The sequence below is a fragment of the Tupaia chinensis genome, unplaced genomic scaffold (genome assembly GCF_000334495.1).
Source record: "Tupaia chinensis unplaced genomic scaffold, TupChi_1.0 Scaffold000473_1, whole genome shotgun sequence".
Taxonomy (NCBI): domain Eukaryota; kingdom Metazoa; phylum Chordata; class Mammalia; order Scandentia; family Tupaiidae; genus Tupaia; species Tupaia belangeri.
Window position 1 is genome coordinate 2,627,486 of NW_006159982.1, and position 25,001 is coordinate 2,652,486.

The 25,001-nt window shown below is 36.9% G+C and overlaps 1 protein-coding gene across 1 annotated transcript in view; it reads right to left on the reverse strand.

Annotated features, from left to right (window-relative positions):
- Positions 1-25,001, reverse strand: part of USH2A (usherin) — an 819,384-nt gene that overhangs the window by 473,081 nt on the left and 321,302 nt on the right. The window contains exons 22-27 of the mRNA XM_006155854.1: positions 17,088-17,214; positions 14,396-14,497; positions 12,943-13,122; positions 11,783-11,913; positions 6,051-6,324; positions 58-261 (exon numbers count right to left, since the gene is read on the reverse strand). Coding sequence (XP_006155916.1) covers positions 58-261; positions 6,051-6,324; positions 11,783-11,913; positions 12,943-13,122; positions 14,396-14,497; positions 17,088-17,214 — 1,018 coding nt within the window. The remainder of the gene's footprint in view (positions 1-57; positions 262-6,050; positions 6,325-11,782; positions 11,914-12,942; positions 13,123-14,395; positions 14,498-17,087; positions 17,215-25,001) is intronic.

Sequence of the window (25,001 nt, forward strand, 5' to 3'; positions counted from 1 at the left end):
GGGAAAGAGGATGAATAAGAGACATGGAACATTTAATTTGGAAGAATTCCACATTACCTGTAAAAGGCTGGAGACCAGTCTCATAAACACCCTGCTCTTTTCCCCGGTAAACCAGGATGGAGTCATTTCCCCTGCAGTTAACAGCACTGTCAGTTGATAGGCATCCATCCAGATTGACTCTGACAGCACTGCTGGACACAGATGCCAAGTTAACGACAGCACCCCGTGCAAATTTAACATCCTTCATGCAACCACCGAAACCTAGCAAATAGTAAGGGATTAGTATCACATAAAGGGCTTGAGTCATTAATTACCAATCATTTTTGTCCTCTGTAGTGCTGCATTTTGGGGGAGGGAGGTGCTTAGATATAATTGTTCAACTTTCAAGTCCTGTGGGGGAAATCCTTCTACTTTTTATTGGGCTAAGTTGTGACAAAGAAATATTTCTCTTTCTGTTATCTTGCAAAAACATACACAGATAATGACCATTCAACTTGGGGTATTGAAAAGCATTTATTTTCCCTTCTTTGGCCCACATTTTCAAAAGCCCATTTTGTCTCATGAAATAACATTTAGGCAATTATGTGTTATGGTAAGGAGGGTATCTCTATGCTGGAAAATTAAGTCCCTGTGTAAGTCAGTGTTTGTTAAGTGCCCCAAAATAATATTTGAATTACCATAATTAGTCAACAAACTCTTTGGGGAGATTTTTGAGGATTTTATGTAGGAGAGCAGGACAAGAGAACCTACTTTCAAATTATATTAGAATCCTGAGAAGATGCTCCATAATATTCCCTTCAGAGGCATAGCACTGCACCCTGGCAGAATTGGCATAAAGCAGCGGTATCACCATGCTTGGCAATTTCACTGAGTTCCAAAATATTGAATATACAAAATGGTCACCTGTATTATGTTCACATTAGCATGACAGGGACCAGGTTGACCTTGAGCTTTGGTAAGAGCACCCTGAGGTTTCTCAGAAGGCATGCCCTGCACAAGTCACCTTAGAATAACCACTGTGCAATACAGTTGTATGAGGTTTAACAGACAACGTGGATGACATGAATTTGAAGTATTCATGACTGCTATGCTAGAGAACAACCAAAACAGGTACTCAGTCGGGGAGAGAATGGTGCTCGCTTTCAACTACATGCTGTTTTGTATAAGCAAAAATCAGCTCAATGGACTTTGACATATCCAAAATGCTGGGTACCAGACATATTCTGTATTTCAGATGTTTTTTATTTTTTTTCCCAATTTTGGAATATGACGAATTTAACAAGCTATTTTGTAGTTAGGACACACGTTTAAAACAAAATTTATTTATATTTCATATACACTTTATCTGAGGAGCCTTCAAAATACAGAAGTATGTACAGAAAATGCATACTATGAAAAAACTATTCACAGATTTCAAATTCTGTTGCACCCAAATAAATTTATAATTTAATTCCATTATTCTATGAATTTTTCAAAGTCCCCTGGTACACATGACCTTATGGTAATTTTCTACATTTTTTGGGTTCTGTTTATTTCAAGAGAGATTTTTGCTACAGGGCACATGTATTCACCAGAGAGACAAAAAGCGAGTCATCCCCCTCCTCTCGCCCCCACTGGGAAAATGGTCACGCCACAATCCCTTCTCCTCCATTCTCTTCTCAGGACTTTGGGCATGCATGCACACATGCCCGGCATGAGTTTTAAGGAACCAGGTCTGAGATTCAAACCACAGTCAGCAATGTGGGAGTCCAGCACCTTAACCAATATGCCACCTGTTGGCCCATTTTCTACATGTTTGTATTGTAGTATTTTGACTATAACCCATCACATGAGGCCAGAAATGCAATTTTCCACTTGTGGCATCATTTTTAAACTCAAAACCTTTTTAATTTTAGAGCGTTCAGATATAGAATGTTCAGATTACTAATGATTAGCCTATACTCTGTTCAGAAAACTGCAGGAAATGGGAACACACAAGACTGAATTTGAAATTGCACATACCACATTCTTGCTGAGGGAAAAAAAAAACTGTCAAATTTGATTGGCCACAAACATGATTACCTCTTTTCAAGATTAAAGCACATCAGCAAGAAATGAAAATAAAACATAACACAATGCTTAACAGCAAAAGAAGTTAATAACAATGACTATATTGTTCTCTTCAGCATTTATATGATGGCTTATTATGTCTTCCAACACATTAAATTGCAGCCTATTTCCTTTTAAATGCTTTTTTGCAATTATTCACATTCCTTTAGGCCAGCTGATCAATACTGCTAGTCTATCTTAAACACACAGTAGCCACACAGTAAGTTGGTGAATTGAATGGTAAGCAATAAAACTCAATAGAAAAGCATGTGCTGGAAAATTCAGGAGCTAAGAATTCTAATTTCTTTCCTTGCCGTGATTTTCTGATGGCACAGAGCTGAGCTCCCTTTCTTCTCTGTAACCTAACTTCCCAACAACAAAATGAAAACAGTAAAAAGGAGCTTTAGTAAATACATAAGTGGTGCTATAAGAAATGTCATATTGGAGCTGGCAGGTGGAGTGGTGGTTAAGGGCACTGGACTCCCACATGGTTGACAGCGGTTCGAGTCCTGGGCCTGGCAGCTTGCTTTCTCACTTTCTGCCTCTCTCTCTCTCTTTCTCTGTCCCTCTCTGGTAAAATTAAAAAATAATAATGATGAATAAATAAATAAAAGTTTAAAAAGTTAAAAAAAGAAATGTCACATTGAGGAGTAGAGAGTTCAGTTTTTATGAAAAGAACTCTACAGACAGATGGTGGGGATGGTTGTCCAACAACATGAAGATACTTAGAGCCACTGAACTGTGTACTTAAAAATGGTTGCAATGGTAAATTTTATTTTATGTATATTTTGCTATGGTTTTTAAATATTAAAATTTTAATAAAAGTACATGTCATAAAAATTAATTCCCCAAATAAAATTCAAAATATAGGAAAGGCCACAGAGATTGTCTTCCATCATTATGGAGATAAAGATTTAGAGTTACAAAATGAAGTTTACAAGTAACACTAATCGGAAGAAAATGGTTCTTCACTTTGGAGGTGAAGTTGCCAAGCTCTATTAGAAGATCTTTCTGTGGTATCATTACCTTGGTGAACAGAGAGATTGGTCAAATAAAGTTTGCACCATTTTTTTCAACTCTGCATCACCAGAAACTTTCTCCATAAGCTTCTGAATGAGGTGTAAGAAAAAGAGATGAAAAAAATGTTTGCAAGAGGAGTAGAGATATTTTTCTTGTTCTTCTGCCTTTGTGAAAACAAAAAATGATCCTCCAACCTTTCTGCTCACCCACCTCAATCTTCTGAATAACTAAATAAATAAACTATTGGAAAAGGTAGCACTGAGCTCCAGGTTGACAAATCAGAAAAATAGTGGCCCTTCTCCTAGAGAAGGCAGCCCTGCACCAGGGCGCTTGGCTTGCCCATCAAGCTAGGTTCCAGCCCCCACTCTCTCTCTCTGTGTTGGGGGCCTTGGGCAGAGGATAACCTGTTATGCCATATGCCAAAACTCAGTCATGCCCAACCTAGATATAAGTGATTTTCCTAAGAGATAATTCTAAGACAAACTCCCATGATCTGAGGTGGTTCATTTTTAGCAAATTATGTGGCCTACCATTTCCAAAGCAAAAGGGAAAATTAATTTTGCAGTTGATTCAAAGGAAGATTACAACATTAATGGATAAGAAAAAAAAAAAAAAACTAGCACTAATATGACCACAAAATAGAATCTCTAAAAAAAAGGATGCTAATTAAGATGCATAGAAAAGGAAGAAGAATTATTTGAAGAATATTGATGGTGCATTGAAAGGATACATTAAGTGAATGTGACTCATTTTAATTGCAATTTGACTACATACATGTATTGAGAATATGCTCTCTGATCACCGTAGGACACCTGCAGTTGCTCACAGAGATCAGTCTGCCAAAACACCTGAATCAGAATCTTGAAGGATGGAGGACATAACATTTGTATTTTTAATAACCCTTCCAAGATAATTCCCATGTATCTTGAATTGCAATGGTAATAATAGCTAATTTTCATTTCTTACTATGTTTCAGCTACTGTACTTCCATATTGTATCAATGGTTTAAGAACTATAGCTATGGATGATACTGCCAGGATAAAAGTTTAGTGTCACCCATAAGTACAATATCTTTCAGTATCATAGGTTTAACCATAGTATAGGTAAAATTATTCCCCTTAGGTCTGTGTTGATGTTTTAAGCTTCTGTTATTATCATCTTACAATTCTAGTTTTGAGACATGTCTCTAGGGCTTTCAACAGTAATGAATTCAGGTGTAGTTCAAAATACAAGACTGGATATGCAGGAGTTTTTGTTTTTGCTTTTTTTCCTAGATGTAAAGAGGAACAAGGAATCTCATTTATATGTGAGGTATTCAAGTTCTTTCTAGCCTCGAAACCTGAAAACCTAGAGAAGCTCTTCTACCAATGTAATATTTTTAGCTGCTGTTACATCTTAAGTGCCTTGAAAATGTCATTACTGTCTTAGACCCCAGTTATTCATTAACTCCTTACTACTACCCTTCTAAAAGTGTCCTTAGAGCGTGCCATATATTTTCTATTCAAAGGTATTTAAATCTTTATGTACTTACCAAATAGGCCAAGACTGCTTCATGGAAATTTTAACCATTCAGAGTACGTAGATTTAGAAATACATAGAGAATGTTTTCTACATGGCAGTATGCTTGGGGTCACATGCTGGAAGTTACTGTACTTCCCCCACGTCATAGGAGGAGAGGAAGAGCATTGGCCAATGCCCATTACAAGGAACACTATATTACAATGAGGACAGTGGACTTGAACCCAGAGTTGCCTCAGACTCACTCACTGTCCTCTAATCTGCTTCCTAGCCATGTGACCTGAGCAAGTTCCTTCCTTTTCTGCTTTCCCGTGTCTTCATCTGTAAAATGGGATATGAATAATAATGCCTAACTCACAGGCATATTGAAGAACTGACTCAGTGATCTTCAGGTAAAGCTCTCAGAACCATGCCTGCCGCAAAGCTTGCACTCAGATATTGTCGCAAATATTGTTAGCCTTTTAAAATGAGTAATTTCTCTGATTATATTCAAACTTGTGTCAGTTAAATGCCTGTTTTAGTTTTTTTGTTGTTTTTTGTTTGTTTGTTTGTTTGTTTGTTTTGAGGGGTTTTCACTATAGGGCGCGTGCGCTCGCCAGACAGACAGAGAGAGGCAGAGAGACAGAAAGCGAGAAATCCCCCCCCAGGGGGAATGCCAAAGCCGCAATCCCTTCTCCTCCATTCTCCTCTCGGGATCTTGGGCACGCATGCACAGGCTCCCGGCATGAGTTTTAAGTCACTGGGTCCGGGACGCGAACTACGGTCGACTATGTGGGAGTCCAACGACATAGCCATTATGCTAACTGCTGGTCCCAATGCCTGTTTTAGTTTTAAGCAATATACTGTTCTTTTATATGATGGCTATTACTAATGAATGACATACATATTTTTCACAAGTATGTTTGGAATTCAACTAAACTCTCCCTTTTCCTGTGATTTTTTCTGCATGAAAGCTCTATTAAAAGCATGGTGATAACTAGTATTTACGTCATAGACTAAAAAATAATAATAAATTTAATTTCCATTTTCCCAGTTATGCACACCAACACATTATCTTCATCTGTAAATATGGATACTGACCAACACCCAAAAGAACTAGAATCACATGTGTTTTCAAGGAAAATATATGAGGAAATTTATTTCCATATATATATATGTATGTGTGTGTGTGTGTAAAGAAAATTATCATTGCCTGGGGCATGTCGGAATAAATATGTCTATTATAAATAGGATGAGAATACATTCTTAAGGGAAAATATAAATCTATCAGGAGACATAGAACAAAAAAGGTGTGTAAGAGGCAGGTAGGTTGCTGGGTGTTGTTTTTGGCCTGTATCTGTTGCTATAGCAGAAAACATAGAACCACAAAAGCCTGGCAGGACCAGAGCTACATGGATTAGTGAATGCTACTAGACAGAACTTACCTTGTTCAAAACTCAAGTGTTTGTAAGAGTCCTGCAGCTCCTGTGAGATCCCTCCTACATAGACTGGGGAATTCACCACCAATGGCTGGGCTCTGGACTCTGACGCACGCTCCATCAGTTCATTCATGCTTGCTGATATGGAGGAGCCTTCCCTTTTAATAATTACTTTATTCCACTTTCCATCACAATAAGACAGTCCCAGCCAGAGATCCACTTGTGTAAAGGTAAGACTGGTTTTTAACTGGAAGCTCAATATTCCACTCTTCAGTTCCAACTGTATTTCATATGTAAAAAAGAGAATACGTAATAAAATATAAAAAGGCTTCAGAATGGCTACTTGAGAGAAAGCAGAAGGTCAATTTCTTGAAGCAAAGCAAGGAATTTCCCTGAAAGGACTCTATTAAAATGTCCTATTTTATCCTAAGTAGAACTGGAGTAACATCTAGTGAAATACTTTGCAAGTTTAAAATTGACATGAAGAATATATTGAGTCAAATGAATTAATACACCTGATGATTACATGCATGCTACGCAATAGGCTATTATGTAGACGTAGGTCATTTTGTGCGCATGTGCAGGTGTGAGTGTGTGTGTGTGTGTGAGTGTGTATACAATGTAGCTAAAAGATTAAAGCCCAGCATAAGTGACTGAATGGCTGGAGAGAGCAGAACAGTTTGAACTATGACTCTATTTTTGAGTTTTTAGAAAAAGAGAAAATACTACTTCATGTATCAATTTAATTTTGGGGAAAATATGACAAGACAATAAGAAAATGAAATGTCAAGCTTGATTAAGCTTATTTTAAGTGGTAAGCGAACTCAATTTCAAATTTGTAAGATATTTTGATTCAGTATTTCTGTTTCATTCTAAATCTCTAACATAATTGCTTCTATGTATATTCTATTAGGTTAATGTGCCATTTTCTAATGTGAACATATTTTACCCAAATATTCATGGTAAAAAACAATATTCAATTTATGCTTGCCTTCGAACTGTCCCAGTATAATTATTTTACATGTTTTTACTGTGTTAGGAATCAAATCAATGACTACGGGATATTTGAAAACTTGAGTTTTATTATATGAAATAAAACAAATGGCCCTGCTGGATAAAAGGTTTTATTTTTTCTACATAAATGTTATCTTTGTGAAGCACCTAAAGTAAGCAGTTGTTCACTTACCCATACATTCATTTAATAAATATTGAGTCCCTTACTACATTCCAGTCACCTGCTACTCTAAAATAAGAACTATTCCCTAAAATCACCTGTCCAAGAGCAGAGATAAACATGTGGGGGCCATACAGGGAGGGTACAGCCCAGATAGGGAGAATATTTCATAGGAGTATGTACAAGTAGGTTTATTCCCCTCAGGAATTAGAAAAGATATAAGATTCATGGAGTTTCCTCCAACAGGGGGGAATTAAGATGCACAATGTCAGGAAACCATTAGCTGAGAGGAAGGTACCAAGTTAGGTAAGATAGATGGTTCAAACGGAGGTGGGGCTAAGTTAGAAAGAATCTTGCCAGGAACACAGAGGTCAGATTTGGGAGGGTTGTGAGTGATAAGGGAAAAAAAATCATCTTACTCTTGTCTGTCTGACACCAAAGCCTTATTCTTTCTGCTACTACCTTGTGCCAAAAGGCCACGCTCCACATCCTAAGAGGTATATGATGGAAATAAAATCTTGACTAGAATTGAGAAAGCCTATTAGAAAATCAGTACAACTGTGAAACATTTTGAGAGTTATTAAATAATGATAATAGAGAAGGCTCATTTTAAGACTATTTTAAAAATCAGCTCATTTGGTCCTAGCAAACAGGCAAATGTTTTAATGAGTAACAGATAAATCAAGGGCACCCTTCATCTTTGTGGGGTATCTAGGGGGTGTTTGGCCATCATCATGATATGGAAAGCATTTGAAGGAAAGGCTGAGTGGTGATGCTGATGGGAAAACAGTGAGTTCATTTTAGACATATTGAGTTCGAAGTGCCTATAAAACAGCTTTTAAGGTAGTTGGACATAAAGATACATAGATGTGAGGATGGGAGTGTAAAATGGAGAAAGTTCATGACAAAATGAACTCCAGTTATTGTAAGAAGATTGAAAATAAAAAGGAAAAGAATCTAGTCTTTGGCAAGAATAATGTTTAAGAGCAAGGTAGAGTAGAAGTAATTCTTTAAGGTGACAAATATTCTTGTAGAAGCCAGAAGTATTAAAAAAAATCAAAGAAACTAGTATTTGTGAAAGTCAATAGAGGAAAATATATTAGGTGAAATAGAAATAATAAGGATGATAGAAAAAGGCAAACAGAACAAGGAATGAAAATGATGTATTAGACCAGGAAAAGTGAGGGCCATTGGCAACTGTAGAAAAATGCATTTGTAATAGTGAGTGGAACAGGAAGCCCATTTCTGGTAGTTTAAGGACTGAGGTAAGATGAGAGGGTAGAAATAACAAGAGACCACTTTCAATGCACTGGGCTGTGAAGGGAAGGGAAGAACAAAGGAGGGAGTTTCAAAGAAAAAAGAAAAGGGGCCAACAGGTGGTGTTGTGGTTAAAGCACTGGATTCTTACATGGCTGACTGTGGTTCAAGTCCTGGACCTAGCAGCTTGAGAATCACACATGTGTGTGCATGCCCAAAATCTCAGGAGGAGAATGGAGGAGAAGGGATTGCAGCTTGGCCATCTCCCTGGGGAATGAATTGGCACTTTCCCTCTCTCTCTCTCCAGTAAGCACATGTGCCCTATGGCAAAAATTTCAACAAGAAAGGTCAAAACTAAAACAAAGTGAATACAACTAAGACATTTTGTATATTGAGAGAATAAGATCAATGTAAACTGCTAAACTTAGAAAAAGGAAAGAAGTTGTGGAATAAGATCTTACAGAAAAGGGGTTAGAATCTAGAATAAAGGTATGCATGTTAACTTTGGTTATAAGCATGATAAGTGTATATTCTCCCAAGTCATGAAGAAATAAATCCAGGCTTGGCTGATACAGAGTAAAGTTGACAGATACAGGGGTTAGAAATTCTTTCTTTGTTTCTCTTTTGGTTGGAACCGCCATCTTCCAGTAATTAACCAAAATCACAAACACAAAGGGAGGGAAAGAGAGGCACCTGATATATGTTCTCTAGGCCTTTTAGAAACATGAAGTGGTTCCTTGGGCAATGTATATGGGAATCTACAAGAAAGGTGATATTGTAAACATCAAGGAATGGTTCAAAAAGGAATACCCTACAAATATTACCATGGCAAAACTGGAAGAGTCTACAATGTTACCCAGCATGCTGTTGGCAATGCTGTAAACAACCAAGTTAAGGGCAAGATTATTGCAAAGAGAATTAATGTGCATATCGAGTATATTAAGCATTCTAAGAGCAGAGATAGCTTCCTAAAGGGTGTGAAGGAAAATGACCAGAAAAGAAGGAAGCCAAAGAGAAAGGTACCTGGGTTCAACTGAAGCCCCAGCCTGCTCCACCTTGAGAAGCACACTTTGTAAGAACCAATGGAACGGAGCCTGAGCTACTGGAACCTATTCCCTATGAATTCATGGCATGATGGGTGTTAAAAATAAACTAATCTATAGTCTATTAAAAAAAAAAAGAAATAATTTCTTTGTTTTTATTAGGCAAGTGAGAGATTATCTGAAAACATTAAGGTTGTGGTGTTTTCTAGATCCTAAGATTCTTTTACCTTCCTTTCCACATCTACAATATGTTGGAAAATCCTGTAAACAGTAAATATTGTTGAACGAAGTAATTGGGAACCTTAAAATGCAGAGCATCACAAGTCCTCCTACCTGTATTAGGTCCCGTCCCTTGTAGAGTTCAGCAATCCAGCTATTGAAACTGAAAAGCTATATGCTGAACTGTTTGATCCAGGATCAAGAAGCTGAAGACACAAGATCAGGGCACTGGTACAGAAATGACTGCAGATCTCTATTTGGTGTGTCACGTTAGAGAGTAAGTAAGTTAAATAAAGAGTGGGTAAGAGCAAATGGTCTCAATATCTTGGTGAACTCAATTAGAGAGAAAGGGAAAGTGAGATGATATTTTGAGATTTAAGGTTTGAGCAGCAGAAATACTCTGAAGTCTATCAAGCACCAGACAATAGTCATGCACATTGAAGTCACTCAGGTTAACAGAAACACTTGTGGAGGATTAATCTGTAAGTAGTCTAAGTCTTCAGATATGGAATACTAGAATGATAAGTTCTATGACAGTCTGCTTCCTTATGGTTGTATAGGAAAGGCTAAAAAAACCTAGCATAAAGTAGACAGCCAATATGTATTTGTCTAAATGTATGGATTTAAATAAAAATTTAAGGCTTATTTAATACATTGGGAATGTATTACATTTCCAAAGTCACTGACTGGAGGGAGATGGAGTGCTGCTAGGTGGCATAGCAGGATATATGAACTTCCAGCTGAGGCCAATCTTAAGAGGAGGAACCTAAGGATAAGTGTCTCTGTGTTTTCCATGGGTATGCACAGGTAAATGATGACAGAATGTTTGGTGAAGGGCATCCCAAGTGAATTCATTCACACGTTCACTCATTCATTAAACCTACGATAATTATTAAATTAAAAAGAAGGCAAGAGTTAGATACTTGAGGATATGACAGTAAAGAAGAGCACTAAGGATTCTGTATTTATATGGATGAATATAAATTTGAGTGGAGGACGCTAACAACAAACAAGGTAAAAAATAAATACTTGAAGCAGAAGTTTTAATAAATTCCATGAAAGGATAAATCTCCATTTACTGGATCAGCAAAATTGGCATGCTATAAACTAGGCATGAAAAGTCATTGAATTGAAAATATCATAGAATCCTAAAATTATTGAGATATGTATTTTATTGCCTATTTGCCTAAAGAATCCAAGAGTAAGATATCTATAATTTTCATTTACTACTATGACAGTTCTTTTAAAAATCTTTGATAAAAATCAACATTTAAATAGCATTCATTTTTGACAGTGGTATCTAACTGAATGTTTAAAGGCAAGTAAAAGCAGTTATGCTCATCCATTGCATCTAAAGTAATGTATAAAAATGTTCATATTAGTCTTATTCACCATAGTAAAAACATGGACATAGTCAATACATAATAGATATTCATTATACACCCCTCAAATGTATACCTATAGGGAAAACATAAATGACTCAGAAACAATGTTGAGTTCTGAAAGCAATTGCTCAAAGATAAAGTAAAATATAACTTTCATAAAGAGCAAAACCAAGAATTTTTAGGCATTTATATATGGTGTTCAAACTATAAAAGTGAAAAGAAAGAACACATATCATTCTGATTATATTATATTTTATTTCTTAGGTTGGATGGTAGGTTCATGAATATTCATTGGATTATCATACTATGTTATGTAAATATAATATTAAGTATATATATTTGTCATAGGTATTCATTTAAAACTATTATATAAAACTAAAATGAAGATTTGTTTTATACAATAAGGAAACTGAATTGGATTTTTAAAATTCCTTACATACATATTTGGTTAAAAATACAATTTTCACAGTAATAATTATCATTAAAAATCATTATGATCCTAATATACAAAATGTTTCAGAGGACTGCAGAATGGAAAATGGGGAAATAAATGAAAATAAAAGTAAATATACACAGTAATCCCAATTTAGTATAAAGCTAATAATACATAGTTTATTTTAAATTTAAGTCTGATATTTTGAAGTAAACTAATTAACTTACAGAAAGAAAATCAGGTCCATCTTTGTTGTAAATGAAGAGAAGCAATCCATTTAATTGGTCAGTTCTGAACTTGAAGGAAATCTCAAAGTCTACTCCACCATGAAATATATACGGATGAAGCTCCAGGAATCCTTTAAAGATAGCAATATGTATAAATTAGCATACATACGGCAATACTTCCAGAATTACAAGGGTGTTATAAGATCTAGGACATATATTGTCATTTAGTAAGTCTCTCACAAAAGAAGATGCAAATCAATGTTAAGAAATCCCTCTTGTAATTGTAGAAAAGTGGTGGAAAGTACTTGATGCACCTTTTAAGAGGAAACAATTTGTTCCCTAAATCACAGAACAGTCTGTATCATGCAGGGCTACAACTGTTCCTTGTATTAACAATAAGTAGTTGCATTAATGAAGAGAAACTCAAAATAATGGAATTGATGAGAAAAGAACAGTGAAAAAATATACAAATTATATTATTAATATCATCCTTTCTATCCTGAAGGCAGTATAAGCAATGCAATAACCAAACAATTTAGTTATAAATACAGGGGGCAGAGGTGTTTATCTGAAGAACACCCTATGTCTACCAAGTGACCATGTTCCCCTTCTGGTCCTACCCCTCGATAGCTGCCAACGCAGAGACTGTGGGTGGGGAGGGATGTCATGGGCAATACACACCATCTTTGCTGTAGCCATTGGAGCGATGGCAGGGAGGTGGTTCTGTTACAGCTCTCTCTCAGTGGTCTACTTCACCTATTACATAGCTAAAATTTTGCTCTTAGGACTATTTTTCATCATAAGATAAATAGGTATTCATGAATTAACTTAGTAAACAAAACGTCTCTGAAACATCTTTCCAAGTAAAACTGTAATCGGATTTCCAAATAGCTGATTTAAAAACATTCATTTGTGACACCAACATATGTAAACTGAGACCCAGGTAGGCTGTCAGCGATGTGATACGTACATACTTATGCCTTGTCATTTATATTACATATTCAGACTTTGAGAACATATGCATGTGTATCCTGGCATAACTAGGTGTTGTGTGATACTAGGTTCATATGAGGTCAAAGTAATCATGCAGGCGAGATAAAATTATGCCAAGGATAGAATGAAATACTAAGCAACCGCAGAGGACTATTTTTGAGCGTTACCTGTTCCTAGGAACTGGGCTCCTTCATTTAATGAAGTGGGGCATCCCTCCCAGCTGTTATACACATTGATTTGCTCTTCAGAACTCTGCCAATCCAGAGGTTCCCAAACTGCAGTCGGATTGTAATACTTCATAAAATGCACATCCTTGAGACAGCCCACGAAACTCTTTTGGATTATCTCTGCAAGAGTTGATAGATATCAAGATATATATTTTTTGAAAGACTATTTTCAAGCAATTAATTTTATGTGCTATTAAAATAACAGAAATAGGGAATAGCTCTCACTACCCATTTACTGCAAACCTCGTAATGATTCACATAAACACTACACTATCAACTATGGCAAACAGTAGTTAGTTAGAATGTTTAGCTCTAGTCTAATCTGACAGTATCTGCAGAAACAGATGTTTATGTAAACACCTCGGTTTTTCAGTACTAGCATAACTATTTCCTATTGAACCAACAGAAAATAAAGTACTATAACAACTTTTTAATGTAAGATTTGAATAAAGTGTTCCTATTAAATCTATAATTTGTAGGTTAGTTCTCTTGACATTATGAATTAGTATATTATCCAAGCTAATAATTTGATTTCACTTTTAGGAATTTACATAATATTGATCTTACATGTGGAAATCTTCACACTCGGTAGATGTGGGATTTATGAATATGGCTATTAGGGTGATAATAGGAGGTTGGGTGAGACAGTGAGCAGAGACAGATAAGCGAGGGCAAGAAAATGTTGAGAGGATGTGAGAGCACAGGCAGCAGAGACTGTATTTCATAAAGGAATGTCTTTTCTCAGAAGATGTGAAACATGGAGATAATGACTTGCTTTTAGGAAAGGTGTTCACCAGCAAAGTTTTACAAGGCCAGTTTACATACATAATGAAATAGTATTTATTCATAATGGAGATGCATCCTCTGCAGGAAGGGTACACAGTGTTGGGATATTTTCTCCTTCTGATACAAGGACCTACCTTTTTTTTTTTTTTTTTTGGAGAGGTTTTTGCTATAGGGCACATGCACTCACCAGACAGACAGAGAGAGACAGAGAGACAGAAAGCAAGAAATCACCCCCCAGGGGGGATGGCCATGCCACAATCATTTCTCCTCCATTCTCTTCTTGGCATCCTGGGCACGCACACATATGCACCCAGCGTGAGTTTAAGCCACCAGGTCTGGGACTCGAATCGCAGTCGATTTCGTGGGAGTCCAGTGACATAGCCATTACGCTAACTGCTGGTCCCACAAGGACCTACTTTGAGAAGAGTTTCTTTTAACAAAGAGGAGACCTAAAGATAAGTTCTAAGGATATTTATTTATCCATATTTTGATATAAAAATATAACATGGGATATAAAAGAACTCTTCATCATACTTTAAAATAATGTAAGTTGATTCTATTCTAAGTTTTGGTGATAACGTATAATTCTATACCTTACTAAACTTACCAGGATCCTTCCTGCGAATGGTATAACTGTGTGGTAGCCCTCCCACAAACACTCCTGTATTTTCTCCAATAATAGTACTACCATTCAGAGCTGCTGAGGAACCTACAGAAATGAAGAGGAGAATCCCAACTTTAACAGGATAATCCATTTCTACTAATTTAGCCAATAATAAAACCCACCACCAGGTTTGAAATGCAATTCTCTTACAGTACTTCTCTTACTTCAGTGCCTGTTTCTGTTTGCTTTTCTCTACTGACTTGCTGTTATCATCCTAGCATCATGTTACTGAAATAATCTAGATTCCTTCCTTCTCAGAGCCCTTTCTTTATCTACCTACTGACTTCCCAAGTCTACTAGAAGGATGAATAGTGATATGAGCACCAGCAAAATCTACTGGGGCCAATGACCAGAGGTTTCTGAGTCCCCAGGACATTGCATAACAATACAAATCCTCCATGAAGATCTCTATCTAACTCTAAAAAAAAACTCTTTCCCATTTTGAGTAGAGAGGAAAATTTTTCTTTTTTTCCCCCCCACAATTCAACCCACTTACATCTGGTCTCTTGGCTTTAAATACCATCCATATCTGACAATTCTTTATGTGTATCTCCCATCTGGATCTCTTCCCTGAACCCAGAATCATATGTCCAGAAGCTAGCTTGAAATCTTCACTTGGATGTTTCCTGGATAGCTATGTCTTAACATGTTCAAAACTGATTTCAGAATATCTAGCTTTCAAGCTTCTCCTACCATTTTGTACATCTTAGTTCTACAACTATATTCTTCCAGTTTTCCAGACCTCTAACCTAACAGCCATGCTCTACACAAGGAACCAGCAAGCTTTATCCAGAGCCAAATGGTAGATATCTTAGGTTTTGTAGGCTATATGGCCATATGTAATATATAAATGAATAAATATTTCAATAAAACTTTATTTATGAAAACAGGAAAGAGCTAGATTTAGCCCATAAGCAGTAATTTATCGATCCTTACTCTGTGCCCCAATCTCATCAATAATTCCTGTTCATTTGAGGTTCACATTATAACCATAATCTGACCATTTCTTATTAAATCCACCATTATCTCCCTGGCACCCTGAATTACCACAGGCAGCAGCCTATTAACTGGTTTCCATGGTGTCATCCTTATTCTCCTTAAAATTTATTATCCATACTGTGGCAAGTATGATCATTTCAGAGAAGGAAGACCTATCTTATCACTCCTCTCTCAAAATGTTCCCATGACTTCCCTCTTTCAAAGTAAAAGTTCAGGAGTCCTAATATAATCTAACTCCTCATGGCCTCGGTGACCTCATGTCCTATTGCTGGCCCTTCCACTCCCCCTTTTCCACACTGACACTTCGTTGGTCCTTGATTTGCCGTGTATAGTATGCTCCCACCTCAGGGTCCTGATAATTACTGTTTCTTTGGTCTCAAACAGTCTTTTTCTAGACAGTTGTAAGGTTCGCTATTTCATCCCTTTAAATATCTGTTCAAATTCTACCTTCTCAGAGAGCCCTTCCATAATAGTTCTTTGTAAAATTGTAACAATCCCCCAAAACACACACACACTCAACAGAGACACATACGCATACACACACCCTCTATGATCTTTAGTGAAGACTTACCTTGCTTTTTCAATTTTCAGAATTTATTATCACTTGATACTTGTTTAAGTTTGGATTGTTAGGAAAGTCATGGTACATTTTTGCATAGAAAAATGTTATGATATTCCTGATGACCTAATATTTATGTGTCTTTTGTACAATATTCCCTTTCAAAATGTAAATTCTACAATGTTCTGTTTGTTCTCTTTATTGTCTTTATTACATAGAGCAGTACCAAGAACATAATGGTTTCTCATTAAAAAGAAGTATTTCTTGGGGTCAGCATTTGGTGTGGTAGTTAAGGTGCTGGACTCCCACATGGCTGACTGTGGTCTGAGTTACAGATCCAGTGGCTTGAAAAGCATGCCTGTGTGTGCATGCCCAAAATCCAGAGAGAGGAATAAAGAAAAAGGGACTTGGTGTAGCCATCCCCCTTGTGGGGTGAGTTCTCATTTTCCCTCCCTCTTTCTCTGTCTTTCTTGTGAGTGTATGTACCCTATAACAAAAAAATCTCTTTAAAAAAGTATTTTCAATTAATTGAAATAATTTACATCATCGTAAAGGTACAGTAACTATTTTATGATTAACCGAGAGAAGTAGGCAAGATAGGCTGGAAAGAAAACCAAGCATCAATATGCAAAGATGGATATGTATCTCAAGATGGCTGTCTATCAACTGCATACACTGAGAAATTATTCAACTTTTCTGATCCTTGGTTTCCTCATCTTCAAATACAGATAGAACTCTTTATTAATCTTTGTTTGCCTCTGGAGGTCAAAACTAATAGGAGAGAACATAACCAAAAGCCCTTGTAAAATGCAGAGATTTGTAAAAGATGAAGAAGGCCTGATGGTGACTTTGCTCTTATTTTTGCTTTCCTGATGCCCTGCAAGAGTGGGAAACTGGATGCCAGACTTCATTTTAGGATGATGAAGTCTACCCTCAAGGCAGAATCAACAGTAATTTAGATGAAACTGACATAGATGATGGAAAATAAGAGTCAGAGAAATATAATTGACACACACACACAAATAGAGACATCAGTATATCAATAAAGATATTTATGTATATTAAGGAAAGACTTACCTGTATAGCGACCATCAAGAGTGATTTGGCCAAAAGCTTGGTGCCTAATAGCAATTACTTCATGCCATTTTCCATCATTATATTGCTTCCTATGATCATTAGTTGTGGTAACTTCCACTGATGATCCCTTAAGGGAGTGGATAAATAAAAAACAAAAACTGAATGAGTGAATGTCTATGTGCGCACGTACATAAACCAATTTACAAATTTCAATGTATATGATCCTGATGCATGTATACATTTTAAAAGAACCCAAAATTAAAGTTTATCTCTGGCATCATTTTGGATTGCTTGTGATGTTCTTTGGACACCAATATTTAAATATAAAAAGAATCTCTTTTTAGCATATGAACCTCTCCCTTTGAAAGTTTATATATCTCTTTTATGTGAAAGAAAGAGCATTAGAGAAAATGAAAGAGAGGGACAGACAGACAGATGTTCATGATAGGATCTCTTCAGGCCACACTCCCTCACCTAGCTTTCCGTCTAGTCAGAACCACAGGCACCCATGTGTGTGCACCCAGCACATCTTAGGTCCACCCTGGAACCAAACCAAGATTGGCCATATGGCTCCAGCACTACAGAGTGGCTGCCACCTGAAGCACTAAGACTAGGTCTGAAATAAGAATCTCTTACAAAGGCCCCTGCATTTTGAATACCTATATTTATCAGAAAGGTAATGAGTTTTTTATACCAAAATTTTAGGTCTTAAATTTTTATAAAAAATAAAACTTTAAAACTAATAAAATATCCCTCAAAATTGGTTCTTAAGACAGAGAAATGTCAGACAAGTTCATTTCTCTTACCTTCACAAAACTAATAAAAAGAAGGTGTAAGATTTGTATTAAAAATTATCAGGTTATGGGACCAGCAGTTAGCGCAACGGTTATGTCGCTGGACTCCCATGTAGTCGACTGCGGTTTGAGTTCCCAACCCAGTGGCTTAAACTCACGCTGGGTGCGTGTGTGTGCGTGCCCAAGATCCCAAGAGGAGAATGGAGGAGGAGGGATTTCGGCATGGCCATCCTCCCTGGGGGGTGATTTCTCGCTTTCTGTCTCTCTGTCTCTCTCTGTCTTTTTGGTGAACATGCATGCCCTATAGCAGAAACATCTCCAAAAACAAAAAAAATTATCAGGTTATTAATACACTGAACATTAACTGTAGGGATTACACTTAGTAGCATATGCTTTATAATCTAAAAATCTAAAATTATATATCTAAGGTAATAATATCATACTTAAAAATTATTTCCTAGGTATACAACTTTGAAAATAGCAGGTACCAAGAACAGAGTTAGTAAAAAGTAGGTGAAGGTAAGAAACAAGGAGACAGAGAAGAGGCATCTGCCATCGGCTCTGAGTGAATGGTGTGGCAATATGTTATAGTTAACACAAGTAACTTAGGTAGTACTAATAAGGAAATAAGACTAAATTAGAAAAAAAACTTTTTCATCAACATCATTTTCTGCTACCACTATTAAATAAAAACAAAATGGAGCTAGAAGGTAGTGTGGCAGTTAAAGTGCTGGACTCCCATATGGCCAACCAAGGTTCAAGACCCCAACCTGGTAGCTTGCTTCCTCACTCTCTCTCTCTCTGTGATGGGCACATGTGCCCTATAGCAAATTAAATAATAATAATAGTAACAAATAAAAGTAAAATAAATAATTATTTTAAAAAAGAATAAACAAAATGACTCTAGGGTATTTTTTTGTTTGTTTGTTTGTTGTTTTTTGTTTTTTGTTGAGAGAGAGAGATTTTTGCTGTATGGCATGTGCACTTGCCAGAGAGACAGAGAGAGACAGGAAGCGAGAAATTATACCCAGGGGGGATGGTCACGCTATAATCCCTTCTCCTCCATTCTCCTCTGGGGACCTTAGGCATGCATGCACATGAGCCAGGTGTGAGTTTTAAGTCTCCGGTTCCGGGACTCAAACCACAGTTGACTACATGAGAATCCAGTGAAGTAACCATTATGCCATCTGCTAGTTCGTTCCCTTTCCTTTTATTTTTTTTAACAAAGTTGATTTGATTAGCAAACTAGATTCATTAACCTAGTTTCAACAAGCATTTTTGAAGCTAAAAATGAGGTTGGTAAAATATTACAGATTTTTAATAATTACCTAAAATGTTACACCAAACTAATAATTTTGACATACTGCTTTTGGAAAAGAGAAAACTGAACATTATCTGATTTACTAGAGCTGAAGATTAATATGGCAACAGAAACCCATTAATCATACCATCTTAAGTAAAATATTTCTGTTTACATTTTCCTAAATAGCTTCAATGATATAATACGTCCATTCTACACATTTAATTGGCTCCTGTCGAGCCTCATAAAGAGCTTGACACTATGTTTGACATACAGAATTTCATGTTACTGAAGTAAAAAAGGAAAAAAAAATAAAAAAGAAAAAGACACAAAAACCCAGCTTTTAATTTCCCACCAGTGTGAGTGGTTTCCTTCTTAAATGGACAGTGTCCCAACGTTTACACACAATTCGGTCAGCAAGAAAGACCATTTGGTAAGTTCATTTGCTAGTCCTTGAAATTTTGTAGGTTAACTTTGTTTCTGTTTCTTCTACATACTCTTTTATTTTCTTCAACCCTATTCCAACATTTTAATATTTTACAAACACACATTTCATTATCGTGGTTTAATAATTAAAACCAGAACTGGTGTCGTGCCCAATTAATGTGCCCTGGTAGCATGCCCATTAGTTTTTCCATTAGTGAATTCAACAATACTAATGGGATTACTAGCATGGGATGCTAATTGGGCGTGACATAAGAAACTGGCTTACTTCTTAGCATACCCTTGCTAATGATGAAATTAATGAGCATTTTATTAAATGCTGTCTCATCAAAGTGTACTTAGTTAGCGTTAAAATTGTTACAAACGATGCTGCATTCTAAAGATCAGGTGTCTGAGTAAGTGGATCTTCATATTTTGTTTGGCAACAATCTGAAGCATGAATAGTTCTCTCCATAAGAAATCATATTTAGTGAAGACAAATTCAAGTACACAACCTACAGAGTCAGTATGCCAAATTTGCTTTATACTTTGAGGAACTTAGAATATTACATCTGATCGTGACTTTAAGAGTATTATCTACTACTGCTATTTGAATAATTGTGTGGTAAATTCTGATGCCACATTATGTAGTTTGTTCTTCCTGTTTGGAAAACGTAGGACACATGGGGCCAGCAGGTGGCATGGTGGTTAAGGGTGCTGGGCTCCCACATGGCCAACCACGGTTCGAGTCCCAAACCTGGTGGCTTGCTTTCTCACTTTCTCTTACTCGTTCACTCTATACCTTTCTGGTCAAATTGAAATAAAAAAAGTTAAAAACAAAACAAAACAAAAAAACAAACGTGGGACACATTAAGGAGGCTATTCAGAATTGACCAGAAGCTTTCACTTGCAGTTTCCTTTGCAGTGAAACCAGAGTGTTACATGAGTTTCCTGTTAATGCCACTGAACATAGAACATTTAAGTGACATCCATGGGTCATTTCTGGTCAACACCGTATTATCTGATCAAGTATATTTCAAATAAAAGTTAACCAAATAAAGAATGAGAAGGTTATGACTAATTGTTGGAGACATAACAAAAAAATATGGCGTTAACTTTTCTTTATTATGTCTTTTAATAATGGATCCACGTGTTCAGATCATAATATGTAAGCACATTTCCAATTTTTTTTTCAAAGAAATGTATTTGTTATTGGGCAAATGCACTCACTGGAGAGACAGAGAAAGACAGAGAGACAGAAAACAAGAAATCACCCCCTCCCCGGAGGGAATAGCCATGCTGCAATCCCTTCTCCATTCTCCTCTTGGGATTTTGGACATGCATGCATACGTGCCTGGCATGAGTTTCAAGCTGCCAGGACTTGAACCATGGTCGACTATGTGAGAGTCCAGTGACATACCCATTATGTAACTGCTGGACCCCACATTTCCAATTTAAAATATTTCAAAGAATCACTCCCTCTTCCCCTAAGCATATATTCAACAGAATGCCAGGTATAGTTCCAAGAGAACCAAATAATATTTTACACCTATATATAGTATGACACTGCTAGGTAAAGAATTCATTATTAAAACTCATTAGGACTTTTCTAAAAGAGCAAAGTACAAGATGATCTAAAGTTACTTTAAAACTATGTGCTAGACAGTAACTCTAAAATTTCCTGAAAATATTCTTTTCACAATTTAAAATTTAACTATTTGCAGTGGATTCAGAAATAGTAATACAAAAATAACCATCTTCTATTTTTCTGATAACAAAGTATTAACAGACAAATAAAAGCAAATATGAGCTAAATTGTTATACAATGGACCTTGAGAAAGAACAGATCTTCATGGAGAACGTGTATTATGGAAAAAAAAAAATGCCTGGATTTCAAAATTACTTTGCACCAAAATTAACTTAAACTTTAATTGTAGCCAATCCATGAACAGACATTTATTGAACATCTACTATGTTCCAAAAATTGTGCTAAGTCCTAAGGTTGTATTCCTGGACAAAACCTAGACTTTGCCTTATTAGATTGTACAGTCTCGTAAGAAAGGCACATTAAGTACATAATTACTTATGTGATGAGTACAATAAGATATTCACTAATCTTGTCCTCATTTAAAGATAAAAGGAAAGAAAACTGGCTTCAAGTAGTATCTAAAGTAACATAGATACCATTATAAAGCCAATATGAGGCATGTAAAACAAACTTCTGGGGTCAGTAGGTGCTATGTTAATTAAGGCGGTAAGTTCCCACGTGGCTGATCATGGTTGGAGTTCCAAACCTGGCAGCTTAAGAATCACGCTGTGTGTGTGTGTGTGTGTGTGTGTGTGCCCACAATCTCAAGAGGAGAATGGAAGAGAAGGGATTGTGGTGTGGCCATTCCCCCTGAGAGGCGATTTTTCACTTAACCTATCTCTGTGTTTCTCTCTGGTGAACACAAACCCACTATAGCAAACAAACGAACAAACAAACAAAATTATATACCCATTTAAACCTGTAGTAGCCATAACTGTGTACAAGAAGCTATATTCCTATTCTTACCCAAAAGAGACATCACAGAGACTATTCAAAATTTTCTCCACTCTTGAATTTTAACAACTCTTTGTCTAAAAACCAGTGGGATTTTTCATTATAAACTTTGCAAATATGTTAGTTCACCTGTATAAAGTATTACTCATCCCTTGGCGTAAGGAAGGACACATTACTTGCTAATTTGAGCTAGTTTCATATAAAAATAACCCAAGAACCCTAAGTTAAGTGTAATACATCTTTTTTTTTTAAAGTTTATTAATATTCTGGGAGACAGAGACAGAAACAGAAACACACACACACACACACACACACACAGAGAGAGAGAGAGAGAGAGAGAGAGAGAGAGATTCCATTGCCAAGGTTTTCTTTCCCTTTTTTTTTTTTTTTTTTTTTGGAGAGACAGGTTTTCATTCCAAAGCCATGCAGCCAGTAGGGTCCCCAGCACACCTGCATGCAGGCACATCCAGCATACTCAGACAGACCCTGATGCAAACCCAGAGACTCCCCACGTGGCCTCCAGCAACACTCAGCAGCACCCCTCCTGCCTTTGCCACTGAGGCTGGGACAGTAAAGTTCTGTATTAATATTTTCATAAATATATTCTAAAGCTATCCTCTTCAACCAATACTCTAAAAAATAATAATAATTTTCACTTCACTGATAACGCAGGCAGCTTTTGCCTTATGGATATATATTATTATTCCAGATGAAAATTCACTTACTAAGCATGACTAAACCCTCCCTAGACCACCCGAGTCCCCAACTTTTGCTTCTTTGTTTTAAAGTTCATTTATTTATTTCTTCCATGAGTCAGTCACATATACACACACATACACAAACACCCCTTCATCAGGGTCCCAATGCCACGACTCTCCCCCAGCTTCAGCCAGCACCTCATTATGGGTACACACGATTCCCATGTACTAAGGGAGGTCTCTAGATGGGAATCGGAATTTTCCCACCTAGGTCAGCTACAGGATATTGCATTTTACCACTGTACCACTACCCTTCCGGCCCCCACTTTGGCTTGTAACAATTTCATTAGTACCTAGCACCCAAGGCCTGGGAATGTTTTCCTGAGCATAACATGCTTTACACGAGCCTGTCTATCTGATCATTATAAAAGAGATGAAAACGATGAGACCTAGAGAGTTTCCTGGCAGCCTTCGTGGGATCATAACAAGACTGGGGCTGAGTAAAGTATTGTTTGACCCCTTTATCCTTTTTTTTTTTTTTTGCTAGAAAGCTAATGCACCCACTGAAGAGAGACACAGAGAGAGGGAGAAGAGACAGCATCCGCCTAAGGAATAGTCACGCTACAACCCTCCTCCTCCATTTCAACATCCTATCAGGGCTTGGGGCACACACATGCACTTGGCACATGTTTCAAGTTGCCAGGTCCAATGCTAGAACAAAGTGGCTGGCCATGTGGGATCTAGCGACCCTAACCACCAGGTCATAGAGCTGGTCTGACCCATTTATCTTCTACTCTCTAGTCTTAAGGTATCATGTTCTTTAGAAAGAAAAACAACACTCATGTCAAAAGAGATGACAAGGGACCAGCAGTTAGTGTAATGGCTATGTTGCTGAATTCCCATGTAATTGACTGCGGTTCGAGTCCCGGACCTGGTGGCTTAAACTCACGCCGAGCACGTGTGCATGCGTGCCCAAGATCCCGAGAGGAGAATGGAGGAGAAGGGACTGCAGGGTGGCCATCCTCCCTGGGGGGTGATTTCTCGCTTTCTGTCTCTCTGTCTCTCTCTGTCTTTCTGGTGAGCGCACACGCCCTATAGCAAAAACCTCTCCAAAGTAAAAAAAAAAGAGAGAGAGATGACAAGTCATGCTTCATCTGTGGTGACATCATTTTGGGTTTAATTCTCCAAAGACTTTGTCCCATATATTTGGAATGTAGATGTGTACTGAGAACTCAAAATCTGTGAAGAACTACCAAGAGCCAGTGGCCTAAGTAGTGGCATTTCGTTCATTTCTTGTTTCTGTGTTCCCAGTGCATAACTGCATAGCCCCTCCCCCGGAGTACAATGGATTCTTTACAAAGCTGCATTGAACAAAGTGAACTCAATTCAGTGCCAGTTCTATCAAAAAAACTATGGCGTGACCCTGGCTAATCCACTTCATCAGAGGCAGGAATGAAAGCAATACCTAGCTCGAGTGGCTACTTCAGGAATGAAATGAGATCACTAATGTGAACCCACTTTGTATACATTAAAAGCTCTATAAATAAGTGGCTATACGATGAAGGTTTTTCTCCATCTGGCTTCTTCTCAAATATCTCCCGATAGTAACAGGTTGAATGGGGAAAGGCAGACCCAGATTTTTCTATTGGCATTCTTCAATTTTTATTAGACTATTACTGTTGCTTCTTTTTCTGATTGTTGTTGATTTTTCACAATTTAGCGTGTGGCCTCTGTTTCACCTTGAATTAAATGTTTTGTGGATCATTTTTCATTCTATAAGTAACTAATGTACCTTCCACAACATTACATTAAATATTTCATTTATTTTATAAAAAGATGACACCCATATGATCTATCACCTTACTGCCCCCATTGCGCCAAGCTGGTATCTCTAGAAACTTTAATCACTTGTTTTTCCCTCTTCTTCAAATCTTACTAATTCCAGCACAAATGATTATTGAGATTTCTTTTTCCTCCTTGATGTATTTCTCCTTTGGTTTGGATATTCTTATTTAGCACTGTTAAACACATTCCTAGTAACTCTATCATTAAATATTTAGGTTTCATTTAATACCTCTAGGTTTATTATTCACCATTGCTACTCATTTTTTATATATCTGATTTTTTTTCCTTTTAGTTAAATATTTTGCTGAAATA